At 59.6% G+C, this 17,292-nt stretch overlaps 1 protein-coding gene across 1 annotated transcript in view; it reads right to left on the bottom strand.

The window, feature by feature from the left end:
- The window catches only part of RASGRF1 (Ras protein specific guanine nucleotide releasing factor 1), a gene marked incomplete at both ends in the record, with an annotated part of 28,667 nt that extends 16,663 nt beyond the window's left edge, over nt 1-12,004 (bottom strand). Inside the window, 3 exons of the mRNA XM_082291022.1 lie at nt 2,257-2,404; nt 3,290-3,396; nt 11,729-12,004. Of these exons, the coding sequence (XP_082147148.1) occupies nt 2,257-2,404; nt 3,290-3,396; nt 11,729-12,004 (531 nt within the window). The remainder of the gene's footprint in view (nt 1-2,256; nt 2,405-3,289; nt 3,397-11,728) is intronic.
- Between the last annotated feature and the right edge of the window lie 5,288 nt (nt 12,005-17,292).

The following is a 17,292-nucleotide window of genomic DNA, read 5'->3' on the forward strand; positions in this document are numbered from 1 at the left end:
GTGGGAAATTGGGAAAATGTGATCTGGATTTTGATTTTATAGAAGAGAACAGAAGAAAACTACTTGGAAAGAGGACTCTCTTGTGGGGAGAGGATGTCCCATTTTGGACAGAAAGGAAAAAAGGTGGAGTTTGGTGTCTGGACTGTTTGGAAAAAGCAGGAACACACCAGAGCTGGTGGCCACAGGCTCATGGTGACCGAGCCAGCTTCTACACATCTGTTTCACCACATTTCATTATATGGATCAGATGTTAGAGGAGATTTTAGAGCTTTTTGCTCTCTATGTGCTCTCCCAGGGAGCCCTGAGTCCTCAGGACCCGCTCCACAACCCCTGCACTGAAGGTTTTGTGGGCACCAAAGCCACCCCCTGCCAGGATGGAGGGACCCACAGAAGGGGGTTGACAGTGCCATGGTTTTATTCTGGTTTCTTTTTTTTTTTTAATTGAGTGAGCAAAATTTCCACATTACAGTAGGAGCTGATAATTTGATCCCTGCTTCAAAGTATGGGGAAGAGTGAAAACCCCCACACCAACCAAGGTGACAGCAGTGTGTCTGAGCCTGGGGAGGAGATGCTGCAGCTGTGCTCAGCTCGTTCCAGGGGTCACAACATCTCCCACCTCCCTGGACCCAGCTCCTGGGTGTGCTCATTGTCCTGCCTTGGTCCCTCAGGGGGTTGGGGATCACCCTGACTTGGAGGCTGGACCAGACCTGGGGAGCAGGATCAAGGTCCCAGGAGAACACCCCCCAAACAGGGGGCACAGTCTGCAACCACGGCAGTTTTAAGGCTGATCTGTTCTGCTGGAGAGCAGAAAGAGCACAAAGCCAGCACTCCTGGGAAGGGTTTGTGGCACCTCAGCCCTGCAAGACTAAAACAACCTTCAGCACACCCCAGCATATGGTCAGGGATTGCTATTGACCAGCCCATTTGAACCCAAAAATTCAAAATTTAAGGGAAAGCCCACCATTAGGACAGGTGAAACCACCCCTGCCCTCACTGTCTCTTCAGATACCTCTTCTGAGGCAATTTTGAGGTTTTGAGTGATTTGGCATCGAGGTCTCAGCCCTGCCAACCCACTCGGGGCTGCCCCCACCCCGATGCCACTGCCCACCCCCCTGCCAGGCAAGAGGAGGGGGCTGGCAGCAGCACTGGCTCTGGGGTGTGCCAGGGTGCCCCACGCTCACTGTCGCCACTGCCCACCCACCGCAGCAGCAGTGCCAGCAGCACCCGCAGGCAGAGCCCAGGCAGTGAGGGGCACCCGGGGGGCACAGTGCTGCAGGGCAGAGCCAGGCAGCACGGGGGTGGCCAGGAAACAGGGGATACCCCACTGCCGAGCATCCCCTCTGCCAGCGAGCATCTCCCACAGCACCAGGCAGCCCTGTTACCACCGAGGGTTCTCCCTCTGCCGAGCATCCCCAGTGCCACAGAGCAGCCCCCCCACCGAGGAGCATCGCCCCCAGTGCCAGGCATCTCCTGAGCCTCCTCCTCGCAGGTGCCCCAGGGACACGCGTGTCCCTCGGCACCGTCTGCTGAGTCATCTGTGCACCTTGCTGCTGTCTGCCATACCCGGCCTCGTGTCACCCTTCCCACACCCGGCAGGGAACTGCTGCCAGAGCTCCCGGGGCACGCTGCAGGCAGGGGCTCCCCGGGCTGATCCCACAGGATTGCACAGAGCAGCATCCGTGTGGTCACAGCGCCGAGCACAGCGTACCCCTGGGGTTCCGGAGAGCACGAGACACCCTCTGCCCCGCTCAGGTGTGCTCCACTGCAGAGCTGCCTCCTGCTCTGGGATCCCAGCATCAAAGGGACGTGGAGCTGCTGGAGTGATTCCAGAGGAGGACACGGAGAGGGTGGAACACGAGGGTCTCTGAGATCCCTTCCAGCCCAAACTGTTCTGGCATTCTAGGACACAGCGACTGTTTTCTTCGCTTACAAGAGGCAAGGACCAGCCCCAGTGCTCCTTGCTGGTGTGAACTCTTCCCTATTCCAACAGCTTCCTGGCTCCAGGGATCATCTCAAGCCCCCCACATGCACAGTGCTGGGATGGCACAGCCCACAGCCACTTGCTTCATCACTCCTGCCAGGAAAATCCCCAAGGGGGGCGATGCAGGAGAAGGGCCAGCCCGGTGTCACTAAAAGAAGCAGAACCACACCAGCGGTGCCACCCCCAGCCCCTGCCCACACGGGGATGCCACCCCCCCTCCCACGGGTCACCCCAGGAGCGTCAGTGCATCCACAGGGCAGCACCAGGCGCTTCACCTCGGCCTTGAGGCGCTCGATCTCGATCTCCCCGTCCTCGATCTGCTGCCGGAGTTGCTTGGCAACGGTCTTCTCCGTCTCCACGATCTGCAGGAGATGGAGGTACTTCTGCATCAGCGCCTCGTGCTCTGTCGCCAGGTTCCTGTAGCTGCAGCAGACACGGCCGTGAGCATCCCTCCCCTGCAGACCCTGCCCCGCGGCCCCGGCATGCGACCCCAGCATCAGGGGCTGCGGTTTGGCAAGGGCTCCTCCTTCCCAGGGCCTCTGGCTCACACCCCAGCAGGGGGAACAAAGCAGGGGGCAGTTCCCACAGCTGGGAATGCTGCTGCTCAGAAAGGGCCCATCTGGTGAGGATACGGGTTCCCACAAGGGGCAAACGGAAAGGACAGAGCAAACTTTAATGAAATCGGAGGAGACAAAAAAGATCCCCAAACACCCATGGACGAACCTGTCACCTGCCACATTCCAAGAATTTAAGAAGAAGAAGACCACATGTGGCGCAAGCACCTACAAAGTCCTACTCTTGGCAGGGGCTGCAGGGGATGGTGTTTCTCCCATTCCCTGCACGCAGCTCCCACCTGATCCCACACCTCGCTGCCAGCCCAGCACTTCCTTCCCCCGAGAGGCATCTGCACTGTGCTGGCTCCTGACTGCTCTCCATGGCAGGTGGGCTGTGCCAGCACTCCCATGGCACAGACAGGATCCTGGACAAACCCCTTCCTGACCAGGTTTGCTATCCCAGGTGAATCCCTTCCAGATGGGCTTTGAGCCTGAGGATGAATCGGGCATCCCTCTGGCACCAGGCTGGGACAGGCAGTGCCAACCTGCCAGGGTGAGCAGTTGCATGGGACAGGGATGGGAATGGGGACCGGGGAACAACTGAACACAGCCCTCACTCAGCATGAGGGTCCCCACCATGGGGCTGGGAGGCAGAAGTGTCCTGCTCTGCCTGCTGGCAGTGTCTTGCCCCCCCAAGCCACCCTCAGCACGGCTTCACCTCGATCCCCCCCCCCCACACAGGCACAGGGCACACCTGGCATGAGCTATGGCTGCCACCCACTCGTCGCAGTCCTTGGCATCCTCGGTCCTCAGCTCCAGGGTCTTCTGGTTCTCATGGTTGAAGTTAACAGTGAAGTAGTGCTGCGGGGGCGAGCACAGGGGTTACGGTTATGCCCCACACAGGGCTGGCAGAAAGCACTTCCTGACCCACCACAGGTTGGGTCGTTGGAAAAAAAACATGTTTGGAAACACCAGGAGCCCAGCCATAACGTGCTGCCCTCAGCACAGCCCTGCCACTGGCGAGGAAAATCCTGCTGGGCAAAGACCCAACTTCAGGAAAACCTAAATCTACCAAACACACTTAAGTCCAGGGGGCTGCAGTCCTGAATATGTGGCAACCACCCTGCGGGCACCCTCACCTGGGGAACAGGCAGAGGAGCAAGGATGCTGAGCTGGAGCTGCATCCACACCTGCATCCACAGGTTAATGCTTGGACTCAATGGTCTTAGAGGTCTTTTCCAACCTTAATGATTCCTTGATCCTATGATCCCTGCCTGCATCCCTGCCTGTGTGGACAGCGAGCCCCTCGGGCACACGCTGGAGCCCCGCAGCCGCCCGGGAGGTGATGCCGAGCAGAGCCCGGGTCCCTCGTGTTGTGCTCCCCGGGGCTCCGGGGGGTGGCCACAGTGTGGGGCTATTTTTAGCCTCCCTTGACATTTCCAGTGTTTGTGCTAATTGTGTGCGGTGCCGCCGCCGCCGGGTTTGTGCCGCTCCTCTGCTTCCCTGCAGTCTCCAAGGAAACAGGTACCACGCTGCAGTGCTGGATACTGCCCGGAATAACTGGGCTAAACCAAACCCACTGGAACGAGCTCATCCTGACATCATCTGCTCCTCTGTTGGGTTTCATGAGGGACCTGAATTCACAGGTAAAAACTGCCTCAAACCCAAGGAGCAGCAGCCTGGCGGGACACAGGCAGCCACCAGCTGTGCCACGTGTGCCATGAAAACACCGATGGGCACCACAACGCTCTACCCTTCCCATCCCTGATCAGGCCCAGGGTGTTGGGAAGAAGGACCCCTGGAGGGCACAGGAGGCTCTGAGTGAGCCCAGGACGATGGGGAGACAGGGCATGGCTGGTACAGCAGCACAGACAGACCCAGCGCCCACAGCCCATGCCCACCCAGGGCCTCAGGTCTCAGGGTGATACCCTTGGAGCTCACCCAGCCCCTCCAGGTCCAGCAGAGGAGGAGAGGGGGCCGGGAGCCCACGCTGCCCATGGGCACAGCAGAGCCCGCCTTCAGAAGCAGCTTTCACCTTTGGGGAGAAGCTGCAGGGCCCTGGTGAAGATGCAGCTCCTTCACTTCTGCCGCAGATCCTTTAAGTGCAGATCTTTTACTGCTGATCCTGTGGACAAACTTCCTCCTTATGGCGCCATTCCCATGACAAAACACCATCATCCATCACACACCCCAATGTCAAACACCATCATCCATCGCCCACCCCTTCCCTGGCCCACCATGCTCAGGCTGCCCAGAGCTCTGTGTCTGCCTGCAGGACACCTCTGGAGCTGCAGCAGCTCCCCAGCCTTTCGCATCCCACCCCCTTTCCCTCCCTCCCACTCCCAAAGGCTTTTACTGGCAAACAGACAGCTCTGAGGGAAAATTCACCAAAAATTTGTGGTCCTTATGGGTGTTGTTCTCTACCCCAGCTTTACACCCACCTCACATCCCTTCCCTTGTAACTGCATCAAGAAGAGCTCATCAGGTTGGCAAGGCTGGAAATGCCCCTCTAAACACCAGCAAGGTGTGGGGGAGCCCCTTCTAGGCCCTGGTGCCCCCAGCAGCTCCTGGTGCCACAGGAACAAACCCCCCCGACAGCACAGTGTGTGCACATTCCCACTCCACGATCCAAGACCAACAGCCCGTGCTCAGCTGAGTCCCCATGGGACCGGAAACATGGGGAGACACTTCCAGGGGTCCCCCAAACCAGTCCCTGCCTGCCAGGAGGGCATGAGATAGCAAGCCCTGGGTTGTCCTTCCCAGACACCTGTGTGTGCTCCCAGGGTCCCGTGGGGATGGCACCGTGCTGCTTTGTGCTGCTGTGGGTGAGTGCACCCACTCAGAGCCCCGCATCCACAGCACAGCCTGGGTTAGCATCCTGACTTTCCCTGTGCCCTGGGAAAGCAGCAGATTCAGGGCTTGCCAGAGGTTAAAACTAAGGGGTGCACAGCCCAAGACAGGAACGGGGGCAGGGACTGGGGCAGGGATCTGGAGCAGGTACCCTGGACAAGTGCCCACCCTGCCCCACTGCCTCTGCCCATCTTCACCCAGTCGAGGCACCTCCCAGCACATCAGCACCTGACAGGCAGGTTTTGTCAGACAGTTCTGGCTCATCCAATTTATGCCCAAAAACTCCCGAAGGTTTTGTCAATGGCAGTTGCAAGGCTGTTGGCAGCAGAGCTGATGACGAGGGGTGAAAGCCCCCCACTGCAGAGCTGCAGCCAGGACCCCTCGATCCCCCGCCTGTGATCCAAACCCGGCTCCTGTGAGCACACGCACCCCACTCCATGTGTTGCTCCAGTTTATCCCCACACAATTCCCAGGAAGTGCACCGTGCTGGGAAGGAGGAAGTTATTTTCTATTTGAATAATAAAACTCCCACCACCTTTTATCTCCGCCTAAAAGATGATTCCTCTCTGTCATCACAGTGACACATCGCACCAACAGCCTGGGAGCGCTTCCTGCGGCACTTGCTGGGTCAGGGACTGAGGATCAGATCCGTGGACAGGACCAGACCCATGGACAGGACCAGACCCATGGATGGGACCAGACCCATGGGCAGAACCAGCACAGGACCAGCCACTCTTGGCACGAGGCAGAGTGCTGGGAGCATCAGGATGAGCCCCCAGCTCCATCGCAGCCTCAGCCCAGCATCCCTGGAGCAGTTTGTGCTGCCCAGGGCAGGGCACCAGTTACCCACAGCGTCACTTTGCTTCCCCTTACACCCAATTTTTGTTCATTTATGACCTCACCAACTCCCAGCCCTGGGACTGGAACCCCTCATCCAAACCCCTTCCCTCTGCTCTTGCCAAAGCAAGCAGATGCGATTCCTTGAGGAAGTCCCTCATTCCGGGGTGTTTTCCAGCCTCCCCTCTTTCCATGGTGCCTTCTGAGTCCCCGCTGTGGGAGGCACATCGCCCGGCCCCCGGCGCTATGGGATGCGTGGCCGTCTGGCACCGCAGGATACACAGCCCCTGGACCCCGCCTCCGTGGGATGCCCAGATACCCGGACCTCAGGGATTTCCCTCAGGAAGCCCCAGGGACACGGCAATTCTGCCCGAAATAATGACGCGGGAGCGTTCCAGGTCACCAAGGGAAGCATTAAAGCACCTCCAGGCGCCCCCACAGCCCCGTGACCCCGCCGGGCCACAGTCACCCGGCTCCCCGCGGGCCACCCAAAGCCCCGTGACCATCACCCGGCTCCCCGCAGGCCCTGCCTGCTGCGGGGGGGATGGGGGGGAGGCGTTACCGAGTCCCTTGATGTGCAGAAAGACTCAGAAATAAATTCAAATAATCTCTAAAGCGACACATTATTTCCAAAATAGAAAATCAACCTTCCACAGAATTTTTTAGAATTTGCAGAAGGGCGTTTTTCAGCCTGAACAACCCACCAGACCCCTTGGGATGTTGTGGTTGGGGGTGGGTGCTCTCCCAGCACCCCCACGCTGGTCACTGCATGTGTGAGAGTGGGGGGACCACGAGAGAACCCCCCAGTGACACCAAAGCAGTGACTGTCATCCTTTCCTGCGTTTTTGTTGTGCCATCATAGGGGTCTTTTCCCCCCACAGGGATGCCCTCCCATCATCCCTCGAACTGCCTGCCCTCCATCCTCCCGGAGTGGGCAGATCCACATCCGCTGGTTTGTGAAGCTGATGGTTATTCCAGCTGACACAAAGGGCAAGAGGAGGAGAATTTTCCTGCTCTGGATGGATGAGTCTAAAAATCCACAGCCAGCCATGGCAGCTTTTAACATCCCTGACCTACATACTATGTGCTCTGGGAAAACAGGACCTCGGAGTTGGATGCTCCAGCAGCTCATTTCCGTGCTGACAATAAGAAAAAACATCCCAGTGGCTGCAATTTCCTTCCTTTGTTTCGGTATGGGCTGTCAGGATATTCGGAAATGGCTACTAGAGGTGAGCATCACCTGTGTGGAGCAGGCTCTGGAGTCATGCACAGAAATATTCATAACATAATTAAAATAAGTCCGTTTTCCCTTGATTTTATTGGGTGCTGCTGGCAGGCGGGCATGCAGGCATCGCTGGGACCAACACCATGAGCATCCCCCTCACTCAAAAATTTCCACATGGCATCACACAATATGCGAATTAATTAAAAACCCATTATCCCAATGCTGATGAATAGTTCAGGTTTAAGTCCACAAATTATGATTTACAGTCCCAAAAAAATCAGATTGCATGGAATTACATTTGGGTAGAAGAATTCTCACTGCTCCAGATGGCTGATGCCCATGGACCTGCAGCCAATGCTGGGATCTGGGGATGAAGTGTCTGGGACATCAATCCTAAAGTTTGGAATAGCTTGGGAACTGCCCTGCTCAGGATGTCCATGGGTGACCTGCTCAGCCCTGCTCCACTGATGGGATCTGTCCCCTCTGACCACTCTCCACAGCCCTTTTGGGGGTACCCAGGTGAACCCCCATGCAGGGACGGGCATGGCTGGACCCCATGGCCCCACTGCTGCACCTTCAGAGAGCTGCCCAAGCTCTCCCACTGGCAGGAGTGGCTCCACCATCAGGGCCTGGGGCTTGGCTCTGGGAGAGCTGGAGCTGCTGGGCTGGCAGGAGCTGCTGCAGGTCCTCAAGGCATCCAAATATTCCAAGCTCCACTCCCCCCCAGCACTCCCAGTGTCTCAGGAATGGGGGCCACAGGACAAGGTGCCCTCGGTGTGCCATGGCCCCGTCCCTGGAAAACACTCTGGAGATGGGGAAGGAAATCCCCATCCATGGGCAGTGCGTGCTCAGGAGCAGCCCCAGCTGGGGGAACACAGCTCAGCTCCGGGGCTGCGGAGCCTGGAGCCAAGGGCTCTGCATGGGGCCACTGCCTGACTCAGCACCACACTGGCTCTGTCTGAGGGCTCCTGCTTAGGAACAACTCATGGCACTGGGATACAGGTCTGGAAACTGGCCCAGGCTGCCCAGGGCAGTGGTGGAGTCCCCATCCCTGGGAATGTTCAAAAGTTGTGTGGATGCAGCACTTGGGGACATGGAGCAGTGGCAGCCTTGGCAGTGCTGGGGGAAGGGTTGGACTGAATGGCCTCAGAGGGCTTTTCCAACCCTCGTGATTCTGTGATTCTAAATCCAACTCCAGCCTGGATCCATGGAGCAAACCCAGCTGTGATTCCTGCTGCCCAACCGATGTGCGAAGGAGAGCCCTCACCTGATGCTGGGGCCTTCCCCGTCTTTGAGGTTGGGGTCAGATCAGCTCTGGACCTTGCACCTGCCCAGCTCCTCTACTGGGATCTCACCTTGGCCCACCTGGGGCACCCCAAAGCCTGCCCACCCCTCCGAGCACACAGGGACAGGGAGGGGAGATGTGATCATGTGAAGCACATCTCAGCACCGTCACCCTCGGGGGGCCGGGAACAGCAGGGCTGTGGTGTGGCATGGCCCAGACACCACAGCAGGGTAAAAAGGGGCTTCAGCCCCACCCCGGCTCATCCCAGCACCGCTGGCACTGCTGCCCCGAGCAGCTGGGTCACAGCCTCCCCAGCCCCAGACCGACCTCACAGACTCTTCCCCAGGCCACAGCCTGACCTCACCCCGCAGGAAATTATCTTCCCCATCCAACTGGTTGGATGGAAAATTCATTTGTGGAAAAATATAACAAGAGCAGAAAGCAAAGTTTCCAGAGGCAGCAAATACGTCTTTGGTGTTCCAGTTTTCCACACGTCTTTGCTCCCTTATTTTCACATATACCGGCACTAAAATTCACTGTGTTCCAGGAAAAATATCCCCCCAAAACAAAATGTGTGTACACTAAAAGAGGGGGTTTGAAAGCCCCACCTCTTGAAATTTCTCCTTTGCAGAGAGTTGGGAACCTTTCAGGCTCCTCTCCAGCAAGGAAGGAATCCAAACCCGGAGCTCCTCTGATGCAAGGAACACTGTCCTCAGAGCTCCAGCTGGAACTGCACAGATAGATAAATACCCTCAGAATGTAATTAATTGGGATCACGGGCAATACTAGAAATTTCCTCAGTACCTTCCCTTTAGAGGATGCTGGGCACAGCTGGGTTTCAGGTGAGCCTGAAGCCGAGGCTTTCCCTGGAGTGGGGAACACAGACCCTGCCCGGAGCACGGCCTGCCCTGTGTGCCACCCGCTCCTCCCGCCCCGGCCAGGCTGCGGATCTGCACCATCAATATTCGCCGCTTATCTCATCCCTGGGCCATTAATTAGCTTGCAGAGCAGCGGGCGTCCAGCGCTCCGTCTTCCAGTCCCATTTGGCCTAAGGAATTACACAGAATTACAAGCCAGGCGCTGGACCGCGGCAAATCCACGCGGAGCAGCAGCAGGGGATGTATTTGCCATGGCAGGAGCTGCCTGTGACAGCAGCCCCTCACTTACAGCAAGGATCAACACCCTGGGTGCATTTTGAACCGGAAAGGGGATGTGACATCCTCCCCATAGTGTTTGCATGGTGGAAAATCCCTCCTGCACAAACACGAGGACCTAGAGCCTCGATTCCAAGCTTGATTCCAACCTGGCCAGGAAGGCTGATCGCAACCTGGCTGGTAAACTTCATGGAAGCTGAACTGGGAACACACATCTGTTACTGAAGGAACAGCAGTGGCAACCACAGCAGTGTGACCCCTTGCAACTACAGACCCCTCTCGTTGCCACAGCCCCCGAGGTGCTGCACCCCACGGCTGGGCTGCAAGGAGCCCCCGCTGGGCAAAAAACACAGTATTTTCCTCTTGACAGGGAAATATTCCTGTGCTCCAAGCCAGGAGGGAGGGGATGTGCCAGGGAGCAGTGGTGCTGCATGCCTGGTTCCCTTGGCAGGGTTTTCCAAGTGCCAGGAATAGCCAGAATTAAGGGGCTGATTTCCTCCCAGGCTGCCCCATGCCCTGGGGTGCCCGGCAGGTGCCCCGGGTCCCATCCTGCAGTCTGCCGGCAGCACTCCCAGCGCCTCCTCAGGCAGTAATTATGCAAGCCCTGCAGAGCTGGACGCAAAACGCGAGGTGCCTCCCGCAAGTGCCCAGCCCGGGATGGTGGTGCCGGGACCCTCTCCCACTGCTCCCACTGAGGGGCCCCGGTGCCGCTGTGCCGCGGGCACCCACAGGGCGCACGTCCGCGCTCCACACACCACCAGAGGGTCAGAGGGTGAATCCAGCTAGCTCCTGTCCACGCTAATGAATCTGGAGGTGGCTCTGGAAGCGATGGATGGGGATTTGCCCCCGCAGCTGGAAGCCAGCCCTTCTCCCCCCTTCCTGGCACCATCCCATCTCTCCTGGCTGCTACGGCGCATCCCAGCTCCAGCAAACCACCCCAGACAAACATGCCAGGGGCTGCCAACGTCCATGCCGTGCTGCTCCAGGATACCCTGCCCAGTCGGGAAAGGCACAGCTGGTGGGCCACCCACCTCCGAGGCCCGCCAGGGGCTGCGGTCCTCACGGCTGGGACCACAGCAGCCCTGGGGCTGGGGGACACCTGGATCTTCCCAGGGCCTCGCAAGGGCTTTGGTGTTTCCTCGCTGATCACCCGCAGACATCAGCAGTGGCAAAGGGCACTGGAGCCCAGCGCCAGCACGGGGGTCTCAGGGGACCCGCACTCTGCTTGTCCCCCCGCCAGGGGTGGAGATTGAGGTGCAAACCGCACACGTGGCGAGCGGGAACAGGGTGAAATCTGCCTGAAAACAAGGCCCTAAGCTGCCCCCGCCGAGCACCACGCACCCATCGCAGGCTGCTCACACCGCTGAGCTGGGGGAGTTGCCAAGCAAACCACAGGGGCACAGAAGGGAGCAGGCGGGGTGTGGGAAACAGCGAGGCCGCGTAGCTGGGGCCGCCCCACGGGAGCCCCGGGGTCCCCCCGCCGGGACCCCAAAACCCCGCCGGGCCAGGGCGGGGGGGGCGCGGGGCTCTGCAGCGCCAAGCGCGGCCGCTGGGAGGCGCCCCGCAGCCCCGCGCTAATTACTGGCGGTTAATTAGATGGGAGAGGGAGTGGGGGTGCTCCGGACAGAGCCCGACACCCCCACAATGAACCCACCCGCTGCTCCCGCACTGCAGCCTCGGGAATCATCCCCCTTCCCCTGCACAGACCGGCCTCATCCTCACCTCCCCACCCCGGTCACGCGTGGGGCAGGTCACGGGCACCGGAAGCTCCCGGGGGTGCGGGCCCTGGACCCCCGCGGGCCATCCTCCCTCCCCCTCCGCGGGGCCCCCCGTGTCGCCCACCTGCTTCTCCAGAGAGTCCTTAGCCGAGAGGGGGGGCTTGGGAGAGGGCGCGCGGTCGCAGACGCAGCCCTCGAGCAGGTAGAGCCCCGAGGGCCGGGAGCTGGAGTCGGTCTCGAAGTAGAAGAGCATGTTCTGGAGCAGCGCGAACCACTTGGTGTGCCATTTCGTGTTGTCGGCGCTCCGCTTGCTCAGGTATCCGCGCCGGGCCCCGTCCTTCTTCGCCAGCAGCCCCAGGTGGGCGACGTGCCCGTCATTGAGCCGCATCCCCTTCTGCATCCTGCCGGCACCGCGCTCACATGGCCCCCGCCGCGGGCGGGGCCGCGCCGAGCCACCCCCGCCGCCCCCGCAGACCCCGCGGTCCCCGCAGCATCAGCGGCCCCCGCTGCCCCCGGAGAGCCGCCGGGCGCTCATCCCGCGGCCCGGCCCCGCTGAGCCCCCGGCCCCGGCTTGTGTCGGTGAGCGCCGCGTCCCGCACCCGCCGCGCGGAACCGCGGACGGGCGGGGCGAGTGACGGCGGCGGCACCGGGGACCGTCAGCGCCGAGCGGAGTCGCGCCGAGCCGAGCGGATCCGCGGCCCTCCTTCCCTGCCTCTTTCCCGTGCCTTCTTCCCTGCCTCCTTCCCTGCCGCCGGCTGCGGGGGTGGTCGCGCCGCGCTGCGCTCGCCGGGGCCGCCCCCGGGCCGCGGGATGCCGGGGCCGCCGCCAGCACCGTCACCGTCAGCACCGCCAGCGCTCCGCTCCGCACCGCGAGGGAACTCCGCACCGAGAGAGACCCCCAGCGCGAAAGGGAACCCCAGGCGTGTGGGACCCTCCGGCCGGCACGGAATCCTACCCACAGCTGGAGCCCCGGGCCGAGAGACCTCCCCAGGCACAGCCAAAGCTAAGAGACACCTCCAGCCACACAGAACCCCGAGACCGAGAGGGATCCCTGGGCAAATGGGACCCCTGGGAACAGCCAGAGCCTCAGGCCAGGAGGGACCTTAGACCAGACGGGAGCCCTGGGGAAGTAGACCCCAGGCCAAAAGGGACCCTTAGGCAGGGGAGGACCTTGAGACAAGTGGCACCACCACGCAGAGCAGAGGGACTAGTTCTCCATTCATTTCCGTTTGTCTCACTCTTGATCCCTCTTCTCCATCCCGGCCCTTTCTCTGCCGAGCAGGACAAAACTGGGAAAACCGGGCACTTGGAAAACTGAGCGCTGGCTGCAGCTGAAGCTGTGCAGGGAAGAGATACCCTTGTATCTCAGGGGCTGCTACAGCCAGGAGTGCTGGGTCAGGCAGATGCCACAGTGATGGGCACCAAGTGTGAGACCTGCAATGTGGCACGTCAGTCCTGCGGCAGAGGAGCCAGCCCTGACCTGAGCCCCCGGTGTGAGAGACCCACTACAGACAGGGAGGACAGCAGGACAACCCTGGTCATTGGCTTTATTTCTGCTGAAAATGCTGGCAGAGCTCCAAGGAACCCAGTGAGGTCACAGGTTGCCATGGGAACGGGAGGGAACAGGCTGGAATTGGGAAGGGTGCTGGCACTGCCAGGATGGAGCTACTTGGCCTGGGTTCTGCTGGAACACGTGCCCATTGCCACCTCAAGGGACACAGCCTGAGGCCTGCTGTCACCGGGTCAGTGCCAGAGAGGGGCAGAGCGGGAATGGGGCCACCCACTGCCCTGGCCCCCGTGCCCCTCATCCTCCCACTTCTGTCCCCAGCTGAGTGTGCCCCTGTCCCCAGCTGCAGGCAGATTTGTAGCTCCAGGGCTTCCCACCAGCATGGCCAGCTCCCCTCCATCGCCAGGGCTCCCTCCTTTTCCATTTCTCCAGCCTCATCAGTGAGGTCCTACATCCCTTTTCATTGCTGCAGCCTCTGCTTGGGTGAGAGATGGGTCCCAGCATGGGGCAGAAGGTGCTCCCTGGGAAAAACCTATCCCGTATGGAACAGTGCAGTGGCACAGAAAGAGACCCTTTGTGGAAGCCTGCAAAATCCTGGTTGAAATATTAGCTGGGAAGCTGGCATTGCCAATTATTCCCGTATTGGATAGAAGCTGCCTGACACCCTGGAGCTGCCAAGCCCCCTGGCCAGCCATGGGGCTGTGTCTGGAGGTGCAGTGTGCTGGGGGATGTGGTGTACCTGGGCATGAAGTGTGCCCAGTGTGCCCACTGCTCACAGGTGAGGGTCCCACTGTCCTAAGGACAGCAGCACTGCTGGCACTGGGGACAGGCGGCACTGGGCTGTGCTGGGGTTGGTAGCAGGCACAGCCTCTGGACTTCCCAGTAGTGTTGGTTCAGTTCAGACTCCCTTTGGAAGATACAGAGGGTGATGGAAACATGGCTGAGAGCTTCCAAGGCTCAAGCCTTGGAAAGTTTGATTCCTGGAACAAAGGGAGGTTTGTTTCCTGCAATGACGTGGCATCGATCAATGGGGAGGTGTTTGCAGTGTGACCCTCCTGGTCCAGCTGCGAAGCGTTCCTCACACCTCTGAGAGCCAGCAGAGTCAGCCTTGGCGTGCTGGCTGTGGGACACGGAGTTTGTCCAGAGTAAAGATTGACAGGGTTTCCAAGTGCTTTATTTGCTGTGCTTTCTTTGCTCCTCACTGGAGTGTTAAACAAATACAACAGTGGTTCCTGTGGGCTTCCATCCCATGCACAACCTGAACAGATCCACAGGCAGTGGGAGCAGGAACTGCAGCAGCACCCGAGGGCACAGGGCTGCTGGCATGGGAGAACAAGGGGCCCGGGATGCTGCTCTGGACAGGCGAGGCTGTGGGGGAGCTCTGGGAGTGGGACAGTCACCTCAGAGACCTCTGAGCACTCAGTGATGGGGTGTAGGGGACCAGGGCAGAGCAACCACTGAACCAGGAGGGAGGAGGTGAAGGAGCAGGGAGATGACACCCACAGCATCTTAGGGTCTCAGTCAGGATCCACTGCCCTGATCCCCCAGTGTGGCACAGGACAAGTCTCTTGGTGCTCTCACCCAAAGCACTCTCTCATCTTGGGGCTAAAACAAAATCTGGTGGTGCAGCCAGGGCAGGGTGGGGGACACCCGCTGCAGTTGGTGGCTGCATTCTTGCCATGCCAGGCTAGACAAGTGCCACCAGCCTCACCACCATCATGGGTGTCACTTCCCATCCCTCAAGTGCCACTGGAGCTGAGCAGGTTCAGTGCCATTTGCATGCGGTGCTGGGGGGCATGGGGATGTCAAACTGAGGGCTCCTCACAGCACAAGGAGCCCGTGAGTTCATTAGGCCAATTTATCACTTAGCACCAAATCCTGATGCTAAGTGATAAATTGGGCTGGCCCCAGGAAGGGTCGGCTGTGACCACTCCCTGGGGCCACGGGCGGCCCCACTGCAGAAACCACCTCACTGTTGACATTTTTTAATATCAGAGCTCTGGGACTGTGATCATGCAATGCAAAATTGTCTCAGCAGCCCTTTGAACCACTAAGCTGTTCCCTGGGAATCTCAGCACCAGGGATGACAGCCTGGTAATTTATGCCAGCAGCTCTCACTCGGTCCTGAGCCCATGAAGAGGGCTCTGGCACCACTCCTAGCTCCTGACTGGGGTGCTGGCTTCCTCACCTGAGAGATGGAGGGGAAGAATTGCCTCCCCACATTGCATCAAACCAGGGCTTGCTGGCATCCTTCACCCCGGCAGGGGTGTGGGACAGTGTGAGGCCCAGCAGCACTCAGGGTGTCAGACCTGCCTTTCCACGGCACAGGGGTGACCCCTGCCTGCTTCAGGCAGAGCATCCCCAAGCAGCCCTGACCATGATGGGCAGCTTCTCTTCCCATGGGGGCAGCCTGTCTCCTGGGGTCACCAGTGCTGTGGGTCTCTGGTGGGTCTGTGCATCCCAGCTGGCCACAGCTGTCCCTGTGCCACCTTGCTCCACTGGGACAGTGACACAGCATCTGCCCAGCCCAGCAACAGCACCCGGTACCTGGGCACAGAGAACAGTCATCTCCATTCTGGGACTGGGGCAGGTGGAGGGGAAAGACACCAAGCACCCCGCTGTGGACTCAGAGCCCCTTGGGGTGACACAAGGCCCTGTGTCACCCCAAGCACTGCCCCAGGGCTGCAGGAGGATGCCCATGGCCAGGTTGGCCATGACCTCATGCGAATTGTTGCTATCTCCACGGAGAGCTCCTGGGGGAGCACAGGCCATCACCTGCACAGTCCTGCACAGGACTGGGGCTGCCCCACACAGAGCCCTGGCCAGCACTGAGGGCTGGTGCTGGGCACTGAGCAGGGACAGCGAGGGCACTGGGGGCACAGGGGAGCAAGGATAGGGCTGGGAACTCCACCAGTGCAGGTGATGTGTTCAGAGCACCCCCATGCTGGGCCACCCAAGTACCACAGACACCTTGCAAGTGCACCCACAGCAGGAATTTGGCAACTGGGTATTTTTAGGCACTGCTGTGTTTCGCAAGCCCTCAGAAGGTGTTGTAGCTAAGAGGGGTGTTCTGTAACCGTGTGATGCTGCACTCTACAGGCCAAGGTCCCTGCTATTACATATGGGATTTGCCACCTGACAGACAGAGCAGCACTGAACCCGCCCGGATGCCAAAGCTTCGGGATTTTAGAGATCCTTCCTGTCCCTACAGGTACAAGATATCATCAGGCACACCCATCCCCACTCCCCATGTCTGGCTGTATCACCTGGCTCCAAGCTGGAGCCCAAGTGGAAGGTGCTGGTGGCATGGCTGGATCACCTTGGACAATCTGTCCTGGGGCTGGACACACCATGTCCAAGCAGGTAATCCCCAGGCCCACCAGGATTAGCTGCAAGGAGCAAGGCCAGCACTGCAACTGCTGCCAGCACTCCTGGGAAGAGCCCTGCTGGGTTCTTGCACACCAAAGTCTATCGCTAATTAAGGATTTAATATCCAAATCTCTAGAACTGACTCATTCCTTATTGTCACCAAGAAATCCTTTCCCCCTGTCTCTCTACCAGCCAGTTGGGAAGACAACAAAACACTGGGGTTCCTGCTATGAGGCAATGGCTTAAGGAGCTGCAGAAGCCGTAGGACTTGGTTTGGGGGTGAAACAGGCCCTGATTGCAGATGGCACTCAGCACACTGGGTGACGCAGGAGGCCGTGGGCAGCACACGGTGTCACTCACTGAACCAGTTCTTGCCCCACTTGCTGCAGGGCAAAGGCTCCACAGTCACTCCCAGTGTGAGCCGCTTACAGGACACTGGGATTATCTGCCCCAAGGGCACGGTGGGGAGGCCCATGGCCACAACAGGGTCATCCCACATCCCTTGGACCCCGGGCCACAATCAGGGCTTCCAGGCAGGAACCACAGCCCCATGGAGCTGGTTTGCCTGGCAGCTGTCCCAGGAGCAACCAGACAGGGTGGTAACACTTACAGGGCTCTGCTGCAGCATCTGGCTGCACCTGGGGAGGAGCCAGGGGAGCCCCTGAAATCCTGAGAATGCAGCCCCAGAGATCATAGAATCACCAAGTGATTTGAATCAGACGACCTTAAAGACCATCCAGTTCCAATGCCCTGCCAGGGAGGGTCCCAACAGCCGGGGACACACCCCAGGGTCAGGCAGCATCACCTTCATC

Source organism: Coloeus monedula (assembly GCF_965178545.1).
Source record: "Coloeus monedula genome assembly, chromosome: 14".
NCBI lineage: Eukaryota > Metazoa > Chordata > Aves > Passeriformes > Corvidae > Coloeus > Coloeus monedula.